Raw genomic sequence first — 23,498 nt, forward strand, 5'->3', positions numbered from 1 at the left:
GTGTGACTCACCTGTCATTCCATACATATTTATTGAGGATTTCCTATGAATGAGAGTCTCTACTAGATTTTTTAATAGAGACAGGAAAAAAAAAAAAAAAGAACAAAATAGATATCCTACCTACAAGGAACTTCCAGGTTTAAGGGCGGGATAGACAAGTATGTAAATCACCATGATATAACATAGAAAATGCTAAGAGAAGAACAGAGAAAAAGACTATGGGGGTTCCAAATACAGAAAGGCCACTTCCTGCTGAGGGATTAGATAAGACTGTGGCTAATATAGACTATATGCTCAGACTTAAAGGAGAAGTAATTTGTTGCCCTGTAGAGGGGAGAGAATGGAGACTGGCAAGGAAGGAAGGGCAGTTCAGATGGAAAGAACAGCTAAGACAAAAGTAGAGAAGCAAAAAAGCACAGGACATATAAGATGAAATAAAAATCGGGCTGGAGATGCATAAAAGGGCATAAAGGGGACTAAAGAGAAATAAGCCTGAAGGGTAGGATGAGCCAATTTCAGGGATTCTGAATGTGTCCTGATTTATCTTCCAGGACATAGGATCTCTACAGAGTAGCCAGTGCTTAGCATACGGCAGGACTTAATTAATACTACAACAGACTCATAGCAGGAACCTGTCCTCCACGTGCACACAGGAAGCTGCCATCTGTACACACAGGCAATTACAAACATTCCAAATACTCTGCCCTGAACCCTGCAAGCACATCAAATACTCACTGTAAAAGGTCACCCAGCAAACAGCTCTGATCAGTCCTGGCTCAGGCAGAATCAAATCCTCTAAATAAGATCCACTAGATGCAGTGTCAGGAAGGTCAGAAGCTACCCTTTTCCACATCTTGAAGCATTTTTAGCATGTGGAACATTTTAGGGGAAGAAGGGAAAGGAAAGAGAGAGAGAGAGACAGAGAGAGAGAGAGAGAGAGAGAGAGAGAGAGAGAGAGGAAAAAACAACAACAACAAACCTTTCCAGAAATAATAGAATTCCAAGTAATTAAATGTTAAATGATCACAGTAAGCAGGGAATTTATTTTGGCCCCCGCCTCCTTCTAGTGATCTAAAAAGCAGTTGATTTCAAAGACAGCCATGCCAGGAGTAAACCTGGCATTTCATGCCTCCCCTCTTCCACCTCCACCCCTACGTGTCCCCACTGTGTACCTCTGTCGAGCTCACTTGAAATGTTCCACGATGAGGTAGGCACTAAGTCAGCAGTGACTGACAACTCTGTTTCTGAAAAGACAAAGAAGGGAGGGGAAAAAGACGAGGGCAATATTAAATATAGTAACGTATGGGCTGTTAGAAGCATCACAGGAGATTTCCAAAGGCCCTGCCTTCCAAGAGAAACCACGCGGTCCCACAGCTTAGTAAACTTGAATGTCTGCTCTACTTGCCTGGCAGGGGTGCCTGCACCATAGAGGCCATCCAGACAAACACACTGGAGGCCAGATTCCAAGTTGTTTTTCTTTAAAGCACAGGTTTGAAAATTAAAATACAAATATTTCATTGATGAAAAACCAAACCTACAAAAATGACCAAATACCATCCAACACAAACTCTTCCTTTTCTTGTTAGAAGACAAGTCTTAGATTAATACAGTCAATAGTCTTCCCATGAAACATGAGAACAGCATTGTTCCTGCTGCTGGCTTCATTTGTGTTTGTGAATTGATAGCATTTCTATTAATAGAGAAATCGATTTCTCTATATTGAAACCTTAAGTCAAGACAAATGAAAGCTAAGTATTTGAATATGGAGAGTCATTCATGGTAACCTAAATTCAAAGGTAATTTTCAAACCACTATAAATTAAAGCAAACGTGCAAATCAATAGTCTAAGGGACATGATACACTATTAAAATTTTAAAACTCTTCAGTGATATACTGTAATATACAAATGATGTCTTTGTTTTTGAAAATTTAACCCATGACACCATCCTACTAGCACATTCTAATAGGACTGCACTAACCAATTGTTAGGTTACACACATACACACACGCGCACACACACACACGCGCGCGCACACACACACTCACTGCATTACAGAACTTTAGTGCTAGGCAGGATCTCAGAGAGCCCAGAGCCTGGGTCGTTAGATCTGTGGCACCCATGCCATCACTTCCCCTTCCTTCAGACATCATTAGTCAATTATGGCCCTTTTTGCTTATTAAACCTGGGGTCTGCCTTACAGCCTTTTCAACACAGTACTCTAGGTAGTCACTGAAAATGGATCTGTGTCAGAATGCAAGATAAACTTTAGTAAGTGGAAGAACTGGATTCACATCCAGGTCCGCTTGACTCCACCAGGCACATACCTCCTGGCAGCCCATGCTGCCCAGTCCTCAAGTCTGTGAAACCTGACTTGTTTTTCACCTTACCTCTCTCTGGCTTCACCTTTTCACCTAGATAAGCACACTCTCTACATTTCCTTATTTACTGATGGGGACCGTCTGCCACGTGGCCATAGAAGCCACAACCCGTCAGCAGTGAGCTTTGCCGAGGACAGGATGTTTACCCACTGAGACCCTGCAGAGGCCACTTCTAGCTTGTCTACTGGGTCTCCAATCAACCTGCCACGTACAGCAGAGACAAAAGGTTGTTTGGTCTGTGCAGGCCTCCTTGGCTTGTCGCTTCCCCTGTTCAGGTGGGAAAAGAAAGCAGGTGGGAAAGAAAGTACACAAGCCACACGTACCCTTCCCACCCCAAACAGCCCCAGTCACCTGCTCCATCCTGAGCCGACAACAGCATAGACTCTTTTAAGGGGAACTGAAGTCAGATGGGCAGTATGGCAGGGACCTTACAGCACAGAGAATTCCAAACTATGAAGCCAAAAAGGAAAATCTGCCCAGGTAAGAAAAATGCTTAGCGCAAAACCACAGTGGAAGACAGTGCTTCTGTCATCAACCACTTGTCCTCGGAACGGGTATTTCATGCAGGTGATTTCACCAGGAAGTGCTAATTGTCTACGTTTTGGAGCCTTCCATGTGTGATTCCAACTGCAGCTCCACGCTGACCCCCATCCTGCTGCCACCCACTTTGGCTCTTTGAATAAAGGCCCCTTGTCGGCAGTATTTTGGATTGCTGTGGTTCCCCTTATAAAAAGGCTCATCAAGCACTCCAATACTCAGAACTTCGGGGAGCTTGGGAATAGAAGCATGGCAGCCACGGCAGCAATTCAGGCAAGGAAGCAAAGAGTGGGGAAGTGGTGGGATTAAGACAGATTTTGACAGCATTTACATTCAATATTTTCATAGCTTCATCTTACTGCTGCTCACAGCTAAATTGCCAGAAACATAGGTTTCACTTTACAGTGTTAATTTTATAGAAAGTTAGCTACATGTCACTTGGTTTTTCTAGCCTGAATTTGAATTGCTGATTGAATATAATTTGAGACTGATGACAAATGAATGGATTCTTGGCACTGTTAACAGTTGAAATTGTTCCCCATGTGTCCCTGGACACTAATTACCACTGGGTTCTTAGGCTACAGCAAAGATAATTTCAATTCACAAGCTCATTAAGTGATTGTGATGCTTCTGAGGAATTTTGTTCTCAGACTCCAGATCTATTCCTCGAGATAACCACATGTTCAACTTTTCAGATAAAATGATAATAAAAACAGATAAAATATCTTAAAATATGAATAATCTCCCTGAAAAATATTGTCTTCTGAGGCCACTTTTTTTTGAAAGAAAGGCTGATTATTTAATGTGAAAAGTTTAATGTTAGTAGTTTAATGTAGCCCCTCACAAAAATGATGTTTAATAAGGTTCCCCCCTCACCTCCCGAAAAGCAGGCTGAATTTTAAGCAAGAAAAATTGAGCACATCTCAATTTGAGAGCCCTCGATTCCAGGGTCAGCAGCAGCGTTAGAGAGATGCGACTGCCAGTCTTGACCCTGCAGGATCTCCACTAATGGATTCAGCTCCTCTCTTATTTTCTTCACCGTGGCAAAAGGATGAGATATTTAATACCAGACTAGCAGCCTCTCTGTGTGTAAAATTTATTGTGGTAATGGCAAATTTGTATGTGCCAACTGGGAGACAGTAGAATATTTAATGGAAATACACACCTACATTAAGATACTAATTTCTGCCACTTACTAATTTTGTGATCAGGACCAAGTTACTTAACATCCTTTGACCACTATTTTCTCATCTGTAAAATGGGGACAATAAAAGCCATCTCACAGGAATGTGGTAAGGACTAAATCACATTATGGACCAAAAGGGTCCCGCACCAAAAGGGTGCCCAGCATAGAGTGGATACTCAAGATCTTTCATGCCTCCCCTTCTGTCTAGCAAGGCAAACGGGCATATGCCGTGTGGACATACTCCAGTTAGCAGCTATGTCACTGTCTAGGTTTGAAATGACGCATTTGCTGTGCTTTTAGAAAGACCCTGTTTTGCATGCCTTACTAATCCAAGCCAATCTTTTCATTTTGTGAGGTTTTCCTGAATCGGTCACCAGTTCTCTTAGAACATCAGTGTTTTTATGTGGTTTTATCCAATTTAAGCAAATCCAGCATGTTTGAGAAAACTCCAGCTCTTATCTTTCCTGACCTCCGCAGGAGGGCAAGACATTCTTCTCCCAAGTTGATCAATAGGAGCTATTATCTTTGCAGTTTCACTGATGAGTGACTTTTTGGCACTGATTCTGCAAACATAAGGTTTTGGTATTTAAGCCTGAACAGTGGGAGTGTCACTTGGAGGGCGGGGAAAAAATAATAAGCCTTGAATCCTCCTCATTGATAAAAGCCTGTGCTCTCCACGAGGATCACTGGTTTGTCTCAGCAGTTGGCAGGGAACAGCCCCATGTTCACAGGATGCAGAGGCTCTTCCAAGAAGCCCCTGGCCATGCCACATCCTGTATTCTCATCCAGTAACAAGCTGAGGTTACACAGGCACAAACCAGCATTCTCACGAGACTGGTGGCCAGCCCAGTGGTCACAAAGGCCAAGGGTGAGGGACAAGTGGCTGCCCCAATGCCCTTCATGACCAGTGACACTGAGTCCTGCAGTGTTATATCTGAGTGGGCCGTAGAGGCCCAGGACTTATTTAGCAAACTATGTTGTTTGTTAGTGGGTTTTTTTGCTGCTTGTGAGTCAAACTTTAATAACCACTGTGGGGCGTTTTCCCCACAGAGTTAACAAATTTATAACTTTTTAAAAAAGGGGTGCATGTTTTAATGTGGCAATCGTATGTGGATCCTTCTCTCCTTAGATATAAAGTAGAAGTGTCATGTGATGTTATATGCAGTATTTAAATTTCTTACAAGTTCAAGTAGCTCATGACTCAAGCCTAAGGATTTCTGGAGGCGTCCTCATAGGGGACCTTGGAGCATCTGGGGATACAGAGGACAAGGGGCCCAGGCTATAGCTCCTCCTTCAACAGGAACAACTCTACATTTCTCTGTGTTACATATTCAGGTGTCGTGGGAAAATGCGCCGACGCTTTAAACAAAAAAATTTTAAGCCTCTTATCTGGTACAGTCTCCTCATCTGACAGATGAAGAAAGTGAGGCCCACAGCAGTCAAGTGACTTGGCCAAAATCACAGTCCTAAGATAGAGCCAGGCCTTAGAGACGGCTTAGAAATAAATGCACGCTTCAATAAAATAAATTTAAAAGAAAAGAAATAAATGCATGCTGCCTTCTCATTGCCCTTAATCTTCCTCTGTCTGTGCCCGTAAGAGATGATATGTCTCCTTAGAAGCTGAGTTCAGAGAGACGCACAGGAAGTATCTAAACAGCTGGCGTCAGTCACACAAAAGGGGCACACTTTCTTCTGTGGTAAAAGAAGGTCTCTGCTCGTGATCATCTGGGGAAAGAGGGTGGGAAGGAGGCGAGGGTGCAATGGCTTCAAGTTCTCTGGTAGGCAGCGTTACTTTAGACACAAGGATCTCAGACTTGGTTCCTTCCTCTCCCCAGCGCCTCGGTGGAGGAGAAGCCCATAGCCAGGTACGACACCTTCACCAAAAGCACCTGTTTGGGAAAGTCAGAGCCTGCTCTCCTTAGAAGGGCAGGCAGGCCACATTCCCCAACAGCGCCAGGGGTTAGTCAGCCTGGGCATTGCTCTGGCCCTGGGTTCACAATCACCCCACATCTAGGGTCCTGAATGAGGGGGCCCCTCCACTCTGGGACTCAGTTTATTTACTGAGGAGAGGGAAGTGAGAGCCTCCCTTACCCCCTGTGGGAAAATCAGGAGTGGAGAATTACTATGCTCAGTGTCTACAACGACCTAATCCTCAGTGACCTCAGATTTGGATGTCTGATGTAATCTTCAAAATAAGTTTTCAGTACAATCACCAAGAAAGAAGACAGCACAGTCCTGCAACCTTAAACTGTTCAAATACCCAATCACACCACCTACACCGCACTATGAAATGATATCTTTTTATAAAACCTATAATGACTTCGTAAGTAGCACCATTACTGTTCATGTGACAAAGCCACTAATTTGTTGAAGAGAAATTTAAAATATACCAAAATTTGTGGTATTATTCATATTTTTATAGAGAGAGAATTGCAAAAAAAACAAAAACGAAAAACAAAATCTGTCCAGGTTTTCCCAATGTCTGAGAGGATAACACTCAGAGATCTTCTCAACAATTCCATAAGGTAGGTACCATTATTAACTCCATTCTAAAATTGGACAGCCTGAGGCAGAGATATTAAGGCACTTGCCTACTCAGCTTGTTGGGGGGGGATGGGAATTATGGTCAAACCCAGGAGGTCTGACAGCAGAGCCAGTGTCTCCAATTGTGCCAAAATGGGAGTGGGAGGGAGGCAATGCCAAAAGACGTACCCACTGCTCTCCAGCTTAAGCCCCCTTCAGCCCCAGAGGACCCCAGTGAACCCTAAGTTCAGCAAAACATCGCTTGAGAACCAGTACCAGAGGCCACACTCCTCTCCCATCAGTGCTTGGTTCCCTAATTCTAAAACCCCCAAAAGATGGTGAGAGACACAAAGGGAGGAGAGGAAATACTTCTTGAAACACACTTAAATGTCTTTTTTCCTTTGGAAATATTATTTCCTTCTTTAAATCTGTTGAATTAATATTATGGATCATACACAGTTCTTGTATTTAAAGGAATTATGTTACACAAAGCACCTAATGACACATATCTTCTTTAAAATGAATAGAAATATTCTTGAAAACTATCTTACTTAAAAGCCACCATAGTTGGGCTCCTTACCATGGAACTCTGGAGATTCACTCACTCATTTACCCATTCATTCATTCAATACACGTGTATATTAGCACTTTCTATGCATAAAAACTGGGATGAAGAAGCTTGACCTGATCGCTAACATTTTTTGAGAACTTACAGTCTAGTGGGAGAGGAGTACAGGAACACAATTATAAACAGTGTCCCAGGGCAACTACAGAAATGGACAGAAATGGTCTCCCCTTCCCACAAGTCATTCCTCCCATCTCGCCCCCATCAGGCTACAAACACCAAGAGTATTGAATAAAATACCACAAGAAAATAATATAATGCAGAGCTGAGACTGAAAGAAAAGGACATTCTCAGGTGTCAGAAAGGAAGAGAACAGTAAGTAGAAGCTGATGCGGAAGATACCTGTAAATACAGGTCCTCCAGGCTGGGGGCTGAAATAGCAATGCTCACTGGAAAACCAACATGTGGCCAGAGGGAGATCTGGGTTCTCGCCTAAAGCCTTTATGAGAGCCTGGGAGAGCTCCCCCATCTGTGGGAAGGGGCTGGAAATACTTCCCCCAAAGTCCGGAGAAGCTGCTAGAACCCTTGAGTCCACCCAGGACATGGGTAGGGTGGGGGGAAACGTCCCCACAAAAAATCAAAAGGGCATGTAAAGACCAGAGACGTCGCATGTGCCCTTCCCCCAGTTTCTCTCCAATTAAACTTATGTAATTACGGTATTCAAACCTGGAATTCAACATTGTTATAATGTATGTGTACAGTTCTCCGTCATTTCATTACAGGTATAGATTCGTATAACCATCACTGCAATCAAGATGAAGAACTATGTCATCACCACAAAGATATCCCTCATACCACCCCTTTAGGGTCACACCCATCCCTCTCCTCCAAACCGTTCCTAACCCCGGCAACCACTAATCTGTTCTCCATCTCTATAATTTTGTTGTTTCAAGAATGTGATATAAATGAACTCATACAATGCCCTTGAGATCCACCCAATTTGTTGTGTGTATCAATGGCGTGTTCTTTTTTACTGCTGAGTAGTATTGCATAGTATAGATGTACTATCACACTGAAACCATTCACCTCAGACATTTGGTTGTTTCCATTTTCTGTGTATTAAAAATAAAACTGTTTTAAATGCACTCATAGCCTTTTTTTTTTTTTTTTTTTTTTTTTTTTTTTTTTTTGCGGTACGTGGGCCTCTCACTGTTGTGGCCTCTCCCATTGTGGAGCACAGGCTCCAGACGCGCAGGCCCAGCGGCCATGGCTCACGGGCCCAGCCGCTGCGCGGCATGTGGGATCTTCCCGGAGCGGGGCACAAACTCATGTCCCCTGCATCGGCAGGCGGACTCTCAACCACTGCGCCACCAGGGAAGCCCAACTCATAGCCTTTTGTGCTAAATACATTCTTTATTTCAGTAAGAGGGAAGCTGGATCTAGAAGGAAGGGGCAATAACGCAAGGAAGCAACAATAATCAAACAAGTTAGAAAATATGTTAAATAAGCCTTGACTCTAAACATAAATCTGTGATAAGAGGTACAACAGAAGTAAACAGAAGGTTCCAAGGCAGCACTGAGGAAGAGTACAACATCCAGTTTGGAGAGGGGAAACCTAAAGGATCAGAGAGTGGGAAAGACTGCTCCAATGTGAGAGGAGGCCTGTGTATTAGAAATACTATGGTACACTAAGGGAAGCGCACACAAATCAATAATGGTCATACTCAACTATACAGGAGCAGCTTTTTCCAAGAGGGAAACTAATAGTAATTTCAAAATCCAGGGACTTCTAGTTTTTTTGGTTTCCCCCCCCCCCTTAAAGAGAAAAGGAAACACCTCAGCTAATTACTGGGGAGGAATGATCTTCTTAGGGTCAGTGCAAAGTCCTAAGAGAAATTTCCAGATGACTCTAACCTTGATCTTCCCCAAGGAGAAGTTCAAATGAATGGACCCAAAGTTAGCTCCCTCGTTCATCCATGGAGGCTTAGTGCAACAAAACAACTAGTTTATTTCTGGCTTCAGAATAAGTGGGCAAAGACAGAGTAAAGAAAGGAGAAAGCCTGCTGAAAAATGCTTAGCCCAGAAATTGGTCTTATCTCCCTACACGGGTTTTATTTCATTTCCTTTCGGGTGTTGCAGACGCTTCAGATTTCCAATGACATCAACAAACTTCCCTCTTTTCTTCTGGTCTCCACTTGACCGATCTTTCTTATATGATTTTCCCCTCAAAAGTGCCTCCTGGCAATTTTTCCTTCTTACTCATCCTGCTGCGTCGTTTGTCTTTGTGTTCTGGGGTTTGCCATTTAGTTTCCCCCTTTGTATGGCCCACGCACACTTTCATATTCTATAATCCATTTTGCAATAAAGGTCTATTACTCTGTAATTGCCCCTGGTCAATTCAAAGTCACCTGCCTCTCAAAAGAAACACGAGATCCAAAAAAGATGCTTTCCTCGCTGCAGTTCAATGACAGCTGAGAGTTTATTCTTGAGTCTTGCAAAACAAATGAAGCCTTGGTTAAGTCCTATATACAGTGGGAAGGAAGTTAAGGTGTGCTGGGTGCTTCCTAAAGCCATAGTGTATTAGTATACAGTTTGGAAAACTAGATGGCCAAAAAGGATTTCTTTAAAAACTCCTTACTTTCACCTGGATTTTAATGTGATCATATTCACTTGTTTGTTCATTAATTCATCCATCCATCCATCCATCCATTCATTCAACAAATATTTATGAAGTACTTACTCTGTTCCAGACTAGCTAAGTGCTAGCTAGGTGCTGGGATATACTAGTGAACAAAAGACCATTCCTTACTTCATGGAGCTCACTGTGTGGTAGGGACACAGAGAGGTAAATAAAGAATTAAAGTACAGTATGATAAATGCTGTGATGGGGTGGAGGCTGGGGAGGTGGGGAAGTAAAGGGACTCAGCACGGTCTTGGAAGATCCTGTCCTGGCCAAAGATTTTGGTGATGAAATTCATGTGCTTTATGGAGAGCCACATGCTTAGATAGACACGAGGAGCCCGCATAATCTAATTTTTTTCTTTGAATAGAACAGAATTTATTTATGCAAAAAGTGAACAAAGACTGAGACCTCTACAGTGGGTATGTCTTCGCTCGCCGTAATCACATAACTGCCCTTACGTGCAGAGCTTGGCTACTAAAATGAGTCTTCTACTAGAAACGGGGAATGTCTCTCCCAGCTTGAGTGATTTAGCTCCAGCCCTGTATACTTCCTAAATTGATTCTTCGACCAGGACTGGATCTTTTGTGCCTTTGTCTCCTTAGCAACGTATATATCTGCTGGGAATGGAGGGTTAGTGTAAACTGTCTAAGAGTTTCTAAGTTCCTTTTACCTTTCTAATTTACACTTGGCTCCGGAATGAGAGAAAATAACTGTCCATTCAACACGATACTACGCATGAGCTGAATGACTTCTGCTCTAGCCAGATCAGTGAAAAAATGGAATATATCAAACAAAATATTTGATGCACAAATTTCATCTCCTTGAAATAGCGTAATACTGACATCAATAAAATTTTTCTCGTGTTCGAACCTCAAATAGGATACCTCTGTTTCCTACTTCAAGCTATGTTTAAATCACAGCAAAACAACTGCAGTTCAATAGGAAAATATAATAAATCTGCTAACTCAGTGATATTCTGTTTTCTACTGAAAAGACAGAAAGACTAGAATTACTCTAATTTTCTACTTTACAGTTTGCACTCAATGCTATGGTCCACATATTCTTTGGCCATCAGTGAGTAAGGGTTCTTCCTTTCACTCTGCTTGCATAGTAAACTTCTTGAGGGAAAGGATCATGTCTTATGCTTCCTTTGTGTCCTACCTGGTTCCTACACGATCCTGGAACACGCCAGATGAGAAACAGCATAGCAGAGGGATGAAAGGGTCAAACTGAATTTAGAACCAGACACGTTCAAATCCTGGGTCTGTCACATACTAGCTTATGACCTCGGACAAAGTACTTCATACCTCTAAACCTCAGTTCCTCATTCGTAAAATGGGAACAATAGTAATGAGCTTGCAGGACTGCAATGAGGATTACTAGAAAAATATTTGAAGATGAGTACAGTGCCCAGCAAAGTAGCAGCTATAACTAATTGGTAAAGACTTTTTTACTTACTATAGATACAACTTCAGGGGTATTTAATGCAGTGATTCCCAAACCCAGCTGGGGAGTATGTTAGACAAATACAGATCCTTGGAGCCCCTATCTCTAAACTACCAAATCTCCCGAGGTGGGTCTTACATAACTAGCCTAGTACTGGTTCTCTACAACCCACTAGTTTAGGGAAACTCATATAATGATATGCCTGCCAAAAAACCCAAACAACACAAAAAGGTTTAAATGAACTGAGAAGTTTAATGTAATTTAAGAATCTAGGGGAGAGGGAGTTGGCAGACTAAAACTTAACTCTTGTTTTTGTCATACATCCCAAAGCAGCCAGCAATCTCAATATTGAGACAGCCCAGTGAATACTAACCAAGGGCAAAATTGATACCACTTGAATATCTTTCAAGGCGAAGTATTTATGTTTAACTAGAAGGTCCTCTTAATTGGTTGACCAACAATTTAGTCAATTAGACTCTTAGGAGGAAAATTATTATCCTGTAAAGAGCAGGGCAGTTTTGTCGCCACCAGTATCTCCATTACATAGGATCTCAGTGGCTGGGAATTTTATGTTTGTGGAGCTCTCCACCCAATGGGCAAATTGGGCACACTCTAAAAATATGTAGTCCTCCTACTTTAGGCAGGACTCCCTACAAGGAGGAAGAAACAAAACCCTTTTCAGTTTTGAGTCTCAGCCACTTAAAGCATTTACAAAGAGGAGGCCACTTTGGATGCAGTTGAAAAAGCTATTAAGATTCCAAGCACCTCACAGTAATACAAGTACCTTGTATTTAGGTAGCACTTTTCCTTTCAAGAAAGCCTGTACACAGAACAGACATTAGCTCATGACTCCACATGTGAAGGATCAAGGCCTGAGATAATCATACCCTGGTTGGAATTGAAGAAACCCAGATTCAGCCAGAGGACTTGCCTAAAGTCCCCTGGCATGTCATGAAGTGGCAGGAGAACGTAAGCACCGTCTTCCCTCACCCAAACCTGGCTCCACACAGGCTCTCTGTTACACCGCTGGTGAAATCTCTTTTCCAGTATTAAGGTTTGTTTTTTTTCTAAGCCCTTCTAGCACACTGTTAATTCAATCATTTCAAAGTTCCAAAGACTGTGGAGCAAACATTTTTTTAAACTATTTTCAGAAAAAAATCTATTGAAAGTATAATTTGTGTTTTCTGCCTGTCCCTGGAAACCAAGTGTTTAAGTTAATGAGATTGAGGGATGCCTGGGTTAGTGGAAATTATCTTAATCAGAGAGGCAAATTTAGGAGGATTACTATTATCCTGCAAGATAGTAAGATGGTTTTGCTCCAGCCATGTTAGCCTACGCGTGTAGGATCCAGATGGCTGGCAATTTTCAAATACTTAATTTGCCTCAAATTGCTCCAGTTTAAAATGCTTTGCCCGTCTGGACTGGGTTTCCTGCACCATGTCATTATTGATAGCCTGGGAGATCAATAATTAAAATTAAATAGAGGGAAACATTAAGCAGAGCATAAGCTGGGGCCAGAATCCCTTCCCAGAGCCTCTTAGTTTAATCTCTCCCTCTTCTGAGATCCCACAGTGTTTTATCAATTCCTCTCTTACAACACTTTACAATTGTAAGGTGACCTATAATTGCTTCAGTGTCCTTGACTAAAATTGCACACTTCTCAAGGCTGGAGATGAGGTCTGACTTATTTATCTCTACATTACGCACAGCAGCAGCTGCTGAATTGTACACACAGTAGGCACTCAACAAATGTTTTCTGAATGTACAGGTGATATAATAGCTGCACACTCTCCATATTTTACCACATTTATTTGTATAAGGTAGTGGGGTAGATTGCAAAATGCCACAATTCATTCCACCCCGTACCCACAACTTTTTGCAGCTTTTCCCACGAAGAGATACAGTCTACTTCCCCAACTTGAATCTGGTCTGGCCTTTGTGACTTGCTTTGGCTAACAGAATGTGCTGAGACCAGCTTGGCCTGGTCCAGACCAAAGAACCACACAGCCAACACACTGACTCACGAGTTAAATAAATGTTTATTGTTTCTGGTCACCATATTTTGGGGTAGTGTGTTATGTGCATTATTTGTGGGTAACAGATACCCATTTACAGATGAGAACACTAAGGCTCAATTAGGTTAGGAACTAGCCTAATGCCATAGAGTGAAAAAGCCAGGATTTGAATCCAGTCTTTCCATTTCCAAAGCCCACAGTCTTTCCACTAAATAAACTGACCAAATCTGAAATATTCTTGGGCATTCAGAAATAAGTTTGAGAAACTAAAGGCAAGAGACAAATGGGGGAGGAGCTTCCTTTCCTTGCTGTGAAGCAGGATGGAGAACCGCCCACCAGAGTGAGCTACCTCTGTCAGACAGGGTCCCGTGTGCGCAGCTCATCTGATCAGATTAAAGAGATGCAAAAGTACAGGATCCTTTTACACAATGATCTGGAAGGAATGATATTCATGCATCCATAAACACAGACTCAACTTATAGCGATTGCTACTCAAACTTGGTGATTTGGTCATTCCCTCTTGCAATATACTTTTTCTTCATCCTCTTAACAGAAAGAAAGGTAATTTTGCACGTAGTTAATTTTGTGACTATTCTCTTCCACCATCAATCTGCCACGTCTGTTTCGGTTTTCAAATCTGATGGAAACTGTTTGAGTTGGTTCCCAGGTGTCAACATCTGCATCTGAAATGTAGTTCTACCTGCAGCCTTTAAACAGCCTGGGTATTTGTGGCTGCAGGCATGGGAACCTTTCACAACAATGCAAGAGCATGCTTTGGATTTGCCAAAGAGCCTCTCTTAGGTGAAAAGGGAGGGTTCTTCCTTCTCCCAGAGCCGACAAGCAGCAGCATTTCAGGAGGCCTTTCTAATCACCAGCAATGAACAGGAACGACCAGTGCTACTGTGCACATGATGGATGGGGTGGCCTGTTCGCTCATGTGTGTCACCTACCACGATGGGCTCCTTGATCTCCGGCTGATAAGAGAACGTTCTTAACAGCTGCTTTGCTCAGAAAAGGTGTATACTTCCCCTGTATGGAATGTGGGCATCCATTTTCAGTCAGGGATGACCAAGGTATTTGGGAGAATTTGTTGCAGCTGGTGGAGCAGCTTGAGAGAAGGAAGTAAGCTGACAGGTCCTGTTTCACTGCCTCCCCCTTGAGGTCACAGTTGAGGTTCCATGGCTGTGCCATCAGCCACCAGAAGGCCTTCCTCTTCTGTAGGCCTCCCCATAAGGCCTTGTTTTTCCTCACCTGCTGCCTCAAGGTCCCCATCAAGCAAGTGTAGCCTCAGCACACAGGATTATTTTATTTAGCAATCTTGGGTAAAAAAGGTTTTTCAAAGTTGGACACAAAATCTAAAAGCCATAAAAAGATGATACATTTGATTGCATTAAAAATTCTACATGGAAAAAAAGCAGAAACTGGGAAGAAAAAATTATTGCAACTCAAAAGGCAAAGGCTAACTGCCATAATGTAGTAAGCAAAACCTCCTACAAATAAGCAAGGAAGAAAAGCAAGAATGCAATAGATAAGTGGGCAAAGGGAATAGACAATTTTTTTTTTTTGCTGTACGCGGGCCTCTCACTGTTGGGGCCCCTCCCGCTGCGGAGCACAGGCTCCGGACGCGCAGGCTCAGCGGCCATGGCTCACGGGCCCAGCCGCTCCGCGGCATGTGGGATCTTCCCGGACCGGGGCACGAAGCCATGTCCCCTGCATCGGCAGACGGACTCGCAACCACTGCGCCACCAGGGAAGCCCTAGACAACTTATAAATAAGGAAACGTGGTTCTTAAACACATGAAACCATACTAAGCTCACGGATAATATAAAAAATGCAAATTAAAATGTCAATGTGATGTCATTTCCCTCCAATCAGATTAGGAATTTAAAAAGAGCTTGATATCTCTCTATATTAAGAAGGATATGAAGAAACAGGGACCCTTATATTGATAGGTATGAACGTAAACTGGTACAACTTGGCAACATCTATGAAAAGTTTAAATACAAATACCCTGTCAATAGCAATTCCACTTTTAGGAATTTATCTTACAGATGTCCTCAAACATGTATGAAATGCTACTTACACAAGATTCACAATGTAGTATTGTTTATAACAGAAAAAGATTGGAAACAACCTACTTGTCCAGCTACAGGGTTACTAGCAAAATAAATTATGGCCTATCCAAAATTTGCAATGGAACACAATGCACCTGTTGAAAAGAATAAAGAAGCTCTGTATGTACTGATTTGGAAAGAAATCACCAAAATATATCTTTAAGTTATATTTAAAAAGGAAGGTACTGATTGTGTATATAGAAAAATATCATTTGTATAAAAAGAAAAAAATGCTTGTGCTTTTATATTTGTGGATATATGCAATATATATAAAAGTTACAATGTTAAAATACAAGGTCAGGGAAATTGGATCACACTGAGCAGCCATCATCTTTTACATTCTCCTTTCTTATTGTCATACCATGTTCTCCACACTGGAATGGGAACTGTGAGAGGTAGAGTTAGTCAAGCGAGACAAGCGATCCAGAGGAGAGAAGGGTCATCACATTTCATGACAACCGTGTTGATAATGGTGGACTGACTTCCTTAATATGCTTAGATGTTAACAGCTACCAATAGGGTGTTCCTTTTATGTGCAAAGATACTTCTAAGTCTTCCTTTCTTTACCTTAAAGAAACTCAAAAGCATTAATTCGTGATGTCTGCCGACATCTTCAGGTAGCAGATTTCAATGGATATAGCAACTAAATCACAAACAAAGCAACGAAAGTAAAATCTGCTGCACCGGATACACAACCCAAATTAGATGTAGGAAAAAATGGTGACCCCAAAGGGTGAAGAAGAGCTGTTTCTCCCTGCTGTTCACTGGTGATTGGCAGACACACTGCCTGGTGTGGAATGCCTGTGTTGGGATGCTCACCACCAGGCATGGATGACATCATTCCAAATGCATATATGGCAAACAGGCTAACTAAGAAGTGACCACATGGATGTGACTTTGCAAAATAAGACCTTATTTAGCTGCATGTCAGCAATCTGGCAACCCCAAATATTTGAAAAATAGCCATAACTATAGATAAATATTTTTTTAATGTTTTGAGTGGTTAAAGTAGAATTTATAAAACCTATACCATGAAGCTCATGTATGTCCATTGTAAGTGAATCTACTAGTCCTATACCAAAGCCAGGGTTTTTAGTTTACACATAGTTTTAACATGCCTTTCAACTAGGATAGTGACTTATGTTGGGAATATTCTGGGTACTCTATTAAAATGCCAAGAAAGTGAGTCGTTCTCCCTTCCCCTTCACTGTTTTTGTTTTTATAGAAAGGAAGAGACTCTGGCTTTTACCTTTTTAAAATATAAACATATGACATGTGCTTGGGAGGATGATACATGAGGAATTAGGTTTTCAAACACACAGCTGAGTTTCTGAGAGAGAATGCCATTCAACTGTTTTATCCTCTGTAAAAATACAATTTCCCTTCTCTTGAAAAGGGGTTTAGAATTTTGTCTGTAAGCATATAAAGGTTCGAAATAAAACTGAAAAGTCTTCTTGTATGGCAAAGAGCTCATAATGAAAAGATATTTAGATGAGTTAGGCCTGTAAATCAGAAATACGCAGGGTATATCCGACTCCTTGGGAACTTTCAAAAACAGCACCAGTATTTCCAAGGTACTCCATTCACCCTCCCAAGGGCAAATTTGGAAACTGACAATTTAGCTGGGCATTGGAGAGTCAGTGCATTACAGAACACGGTGGGGTGGGGCAAGCAAGCCTTCTCTAGGCTTTCATATTTGAAGACCCAAGTTCAAAGTGCTTCTTGGAGTTTCAGCCAAAATATCCTCCCACCCCAGACTTCTCTTCCTGAGCAAATCTTTGGGTTTTCAGCTTAATAACGAAAAGGCCTATACTTCAGTCCATGCCCTCAATGGATCCTGTGACTGTGTCAGAAGACACAGCTCCATATCTAAGAGTACAATTAAATTTTATTTCAAAAGTACAGCCCGAGAACCCTCTGGGTGCTGCTGTGACCATGAAGAAGGTATATGGAAGCAGGGACTACCTGCTCCCTCTTAAGGAGCTGACAGCCAGGAGAGGAAAAACAAATGGGGAATATGTGAAACGATGCAAGACTGATCCTAAACTGAATAAAAGTAAATGCTACAGGGCTTCCCTGGTGGCGCAGTGGTTGAGAGTCTGCCTGCCAATGCAGGGGACACGGGTTCGAGCCCTGGTCTGGGAAGATCCCACATGCTGCGGAGCAACTGGGCCCATGAGCCACAATTACTGAGCCTGCGCGTCTGGAGCCTGTGCTCTGCAACAACAGAGGCCGTGATAGTGAGAGGCCTGCACACGGCAATGAAGAGTGGCCCCCGCTTGCCACAACTAGAGAAAGCCCATGCACAGAAACGAAGACCCAACACAGCCATAAATAAATAAATAAATACATTAAAAAAAAAAAAAAAAGTAAGTGCTACAGACTCAGGCATTCTAAGCAATGAAGAAGAAACACTGGGAAGGAATGAGTGGTAGCTTAATCTATTGAACTGATTCCAGTATCCACAGACCCATTCTTCCATATGGACATCACTGTTAGGGAGTAAACTCAAAAGAATGGGGGGTGATGAAATTTCTAGTCACTCTATTCTACCAGATAAACTGTGGTCCAGAATTGGTTGAGACACATGATGAGAGATCTAGAAACCACATCACTTAAGAAACAGTAGAAGAAACCCAGAATGCTTGGCCAAAGCAGACTAGTGAATGACTGATGGCTGTTTTCAAATATCAGAGAAGGGATACATAAAGGAAGATATGATCTATTCTGTAAGGCTATAAAGAGCAGAATCAGGACCAATGGATTGAAGGCAACCATTATAAAAGTCACAGAAGTTACACCAAAGCAGGTTTTAACTGAAAATAAAGAAGATAATCTAACAATCAGAGTGGCCCCAAATAGAATGAACTAATCAACTTCCACCAAAAATCCAAAAGCAAACGTTCACTGATAGTCTACTATTTTCAGACACTGAAAAAAGTTTTAAATGAATTGTCTCATTTTCTCCTCATAATTTTATAAGGTTATTATTATCATCTCCCTTACTATTCATATTTCACAAAAAAATAGACAGAATAAAAAAATAAATAAGAGAGATTAAATAATTTGTCCAAACTCACACAACAAGTATGTGGCTGAGGCAGGTTTCAAAGCCAGAGTCCAAGCGATTACAATTATATTATATTGTTTAAAAAGGAGTTAAAAAATCAGAAAATAACAAGTGTTGGTGAGAATGTAGAGAAATTGGAACCCTTGTGCATTGTTAGTGGGAATGTAAAATGGTCCAGTTGTTGTGGAAAATGGTATGGCAGTTCCTCAAAAAATTAAACATAGAATTACCATATGATCCAGAAATTCTATTTCCGGGTATATACCCAAAAGAATTGAAAGCAAGAACTTAAACATATATTCTGGAAATAGATTGTGGTAATGGTTGCACAACATTATGAATGTACTTAATGTCACTGAATTGTACACTTAATGATTAATTTTATGTTATGTGTATTTTACCACAATAAAAAAAAAGAAAAAAGAAAAGAACTGAAACATGTATTTGTACACACATGTTCATAGCAGCATTATTCACAATAGCTAAAAGGTGGATGCAACCCAAGTGCCCATCTTCAGATAAATGGATAAATAAAATGTGGTACATATATACAATGGAATATTATTAAACCTTAAAAAGGAAGGAGGGCTTCCCTGGTGGCGCAGTGGTTCACCTGCCGATGCAGGGGACACAGGTTTGTGTCCCGGTCCGGGAAGATCCCACACGCCACGGAAAGGCTGGGCCTGTGAGCCATGGCCGCTGGGCCTGTGAGCCATGGCTGCTGAGCCTGCACGTCCAGAGCCTATGGTCCGCAACGGGAGAGGCCACAACAGTGAGAGGCCCGTGTACCGCAAAAAAAAAAGGAAGGAAATTCTGACACATACTACAACATGGGTGAACTCTGAAGTCATTATGCTAAGTAAAACAAGCCAGACCACAAAGGACAAATACTGTATGATTCCAATTACATGAAGTACCTAGAGCAGTCAAATTCATGGAGACAGAAAGTAGAATGGTGGTTGCCACAGGCTGAGGGGTGGAAGGGATGGAGCATTCTTGTTTAATGGGTACAGAGTTTCAGTGTGGAAAGATGAAAAAGTTCTGCAGATGAAGGGTGGTGATGGTCACCAAACAAGTGAATTTAACGCCACTGAACTGTACACATAAGGATGGTTAAAATGGCTAATTTTGTGTTATGTATATTTAACCACAATATTTTTTAAAAGGAGTGAGATGTTCATGGCTAGAAGTGTTCAAGTGGAGACAAGATGTCCATATGTCAGAGATGCTGAGGAAGGGATTATTATTCCAGGAAGGGGCTGGGTTAAGAGAACTCTGAGATTCCTTCCAACTCTAAAATTCTCTGACAAGATAAGCACTTCATCAATGACAGAAGTAAAAACCTGTTTTATTTTTCCCCCAAAAGACAGACTACTTTTTATCCTGGAGCTTCCCAGCCTGGACCCTGAGACAGCTGGGTCCTAGAGTTGGTTTACAATCAGATTCTCTCATTTTCGTAAAGCATATTACCAGCAAACCATTTCCAGCTCCATTTTAATGAGGACCAGTTTGTTATTTTTTTGGAAACCCCTGACTTCCATTGTTATAGAAAAGATACAAGAAAAGAAAACCTAGGTCTTGCAGTTCAAGAATTAATGAAGGCCCTGAAACAATTACGCCTTAAATATACAAGGGTCTCCTTAATGTAAACAGACTGTATTTCACTGCAAATCTTCTTAGAACAAGGGATCCATTTCAGCATGACAGAGTGGGCGATGTAGCAGGACTACAGTGTGCACTTAGTTTTCAATTTTACTTCCGTTGCCGTTGAGTACTGTACAAATAGCCTGGCTTAAAGGATCTGGGAAACACTAGGTCACAGTGTGAAATATATGCTAATATAGCACAATTTATATAAAAATAGAGGAATGTAAAGAGCTAACTGAAGCCAGAGGTAGTGGCTCCAGCCAAGTGGGGTCTGAGGAACATTGATAATGCAAAGAGAATGTTGTTCTCATTAAAACCTCCAGGAATACTACCCTCAGGTTTTCTTCCAGTTTAAATGCCATGATAAATTAAAACTGAATTTCTGCTGCTCTCTGAAAGCAGGCGTATGTCTCTGCATTACTGAATCAGGGTATGACAGGTTAAATATAAATTAAAAGTCAGTATGACACAAAGATTAACATTCCCAGTCCCCACAGCTGAAGAGCTAATAGAATAGTGGGGAAAAGCTGAAAGTGTGTTAAACAGGCAGCCAGCTTGAAAAGTGAAATAAGCATGGTTAAAAACAACTATTGTTTAGTTACCGTTTATGGGTCAGACATGAGAGTTTCACACTCATTGTCTCATTTAGTCCTCATGATGTACGTTAAAAACCAGAATAACATTTATTTATATAGTAAATTCCGCTGAAATCATTCCACAGCAAACCCATGGTGGACTCAGCTCATTTCCAGAGGCAGGCAGGCTCTCGGACCTCTGACACGCTCTGATTACTTGGGTCTATGTAACAGCATTCAAGGGGTAAAAAGAGCCAAGGCAGGGACAACAGAAAAGCCATTGATGGATTCTAGGTAATTGAGGCAGAAAACCTGGAATTTAAGGCCTAAAGGTGAAGTTCAAAAGTATATATAATTTATTAGATGGTATGGGTTTGGTTCTCCTCTGCTACTGTCCATCTTCCATGCCATAATCCCCACACCATATGGCCATACTTTTCTAAGAACCCCCTGGTTAGAACCTTCACTGGGCATCTATTTCACATGAGATGAAGTCTAAAGCCCTCAGCAGAGCATGCAAAGTCCTTTATAATCTAGTCTGCCATTATTCCAGCCATGCTAAACCATAGCTCACCATTCCAAAGACACTTCACCCTTTCATGCCCTGATTCTCCTTACTGGGATGCTCATTTCCATCCCTCTGCCCTCCCCCAATTCATTCTTCGATATTCAAATCAGGACAGGGATTATATCTTTCTTATTTACTACTGTAATCTCAGTGCAAGGAATAGAGTTGGTGCTAAGTAAATGTTTATTGAATGTAAGAGTAAGGGAGATAAAGAAAGACATAAATAAAGGAGGGAGGGAGAGAGGGAGCAAATTGTCTCTTGTCTTTCATCCTTCCAAGCCATTCCCTCCTCTAAGCTATACAGAACGTAGTCATACACCCCTTTACACTGTTCTCCAAGCTTATCTATTGCTATGCTTTTTCCCCATCTAGACTCTCAGCAACCCAAAGGCAAGGACTGTGTTTTTCTAGATAGCCAATGTTTAACTCAGTGCCCGGCAGTAAACAAGAAATGACTGAATGAATCTTTTTGAAGTTCTTATAAATCCCACTTAAAGGAATTACTTTAGCTGGTAGTAACGTGGAAGTCTCAGGCAATATTTTTTTGTTTGCTTTGTTTTTGGTTTTTTTGCGCTACGCGGGCCTCTCACTGTTGTGGCCTCTCCCGTTGCGGAGCACAGGCTCCGGACGCGCAGGCTCAGCGGCCATGGCTCACGGGCCCAGCCACTCCGCGGCATGTGGGATCTTCCCGGACCGGGGCACGAACCCGGGTCCCCTGCATCGGCAGGCGGACTCTCAACCACTGCGCCACCAGGGAAGCCCTCAGGCAACATCTGGATCGGGTCCCTGTGATTCAAGTTTGGCAGACCGGGTAAACAACCATCTGACAAAATATGGTCCAAGTAAGGACTCTTTCTGTTTTCAAGAGCCAACCTAGATTTACGCACTGAAGCTCTTCCTCCTTAGAAAGCTCTAAAGGTCTTCCCTCAGAAGCTGTTTATACACACTTTTCACAAGCTTAGTTATCAGATTTCCCAGTCCAGAGTTGACTAGACACAACGAATGGACAGCAGGAAAGGAGATGGAGGCAGATAAACTAGAAAGCACTCTGAGGAGAAAGAGAGGGGACCCAAGGACAGCTTGGGGCAATCAGTCTAAACTCCAACAGACCCTGGGTCTGTACTATACGGCAGCACCGTCCAATAGCTCACAATGGTGACCGTGCATTATTGTGAAAAGGTATCCCTTTTTACGAAGACAGAGGTGTATGGGCAATCCCTTAAGGAAGATTTCCACTAAACAGCAAAGCATTTGGCGTTCAATGGGGAATGCTTTGATTAGCTGGAAAATTCACTTAGGTAGAACAGCTAATGAGCTGACAATGCCAGACATAAAATGTGCTCCTATAGAAACCAAAGAGACTTCATATCGTGTAATCTGTCCATTTCCAGATACTCGACACATGGAAATGGACCAAGGGAAACATCAGCATGAAAATACACTTTAAGTTAGGGTCCTAAATGCAATTCCAGGAGAGGCTGTATTCCCAGGCAATCCCAAACCAACTGCATGGCCTTAAATGGCCCTCTGCACAGAAACTCTTTCAGGAGCTTACGTCTGATACAAAGAAAGTCAACATGAAGTCAACAGGAGCAGCTAACTTGAACACCCTAATGACATTTACAGGACTAGTCATGAATGCAGATTTAGCCGGGGACAATTCTCTGCACAAAGCAATCACTATGCACTGACTTTAATCCTGTGCCATGCAGCACCCTTTCCAGGATGGACAAATAGCAAACTTTAAATGTGATGGGCTGTGGTCTGGCTTCGCGGAGAGAGAGGGGGGCAAATACTGTGGTGGATGGGGGAGTGGGCAGCAGTATACAGGTCCCAAAGCTCTGTCTCTCATTGACCATTTTCCCTTCCCCCCATTCCCCTCTCCCCCTTAGAGACTTCCCTGAGTTTGAGGTTCAGTCTGGGGACCCCTTGAAAGAAAACATTCCCAATACCCCTACTTCCTCCTATTCGGCCACCCTCATTCATTCCACCTTATTTAGAACCCACACCTTGCCCAGGCATTAAGCTAGGCAGTTCCACATAAATGAACTCATTTATGTGACAGATTTGAAAACGACATGTTTCAACTTCGTCTTCATGAACTATAGAGCACATAGAGAGAGAGTATATTAATTCATAGACTGAGGTCTGTTTAGAAAGGCTTACGTGTCCCTTGCTAAAAGACAGAGC

At 42.1% G+C, this 23,498-nt stretch overlaps 1 protein-coding gene across 1 annotated transcript in view; it reads right to left on the bottom strand.

The window, feature by feature from the left end:
* Window positions 1-23,498, bottom strand: part of ROR1 (receptor tyrosine kinase like orphan receptor 1) — a gene marked incomplete at its 5' end in the record, with an annotated part of 407,774 nt that overhangs the window by 167,701 nt on the left and 216,575 nt on the right. Inside the window, one exon of the mRNA XM_082676710.1 lies at window positions 1,173-1,244. Coding sequence (XP_082532836.1) covers window positions 1,173-1,244 — 72 coding nt within the window. The remainder of the gene's footprint in view (window positions 1-1,172; window positions 1,245-23,498) is intronic.

The sequence above is a fragment of the Grampus griseus genome (assembly GCF_964374135.1).
Source record: "Grampus griseus genome assembly, chromosome: 1".
NCBI lineage: Eukaryota > Metazoa > Chordata > Mammalia > Artiodactyla > Delphinidae > Grampus > Grampus griseus.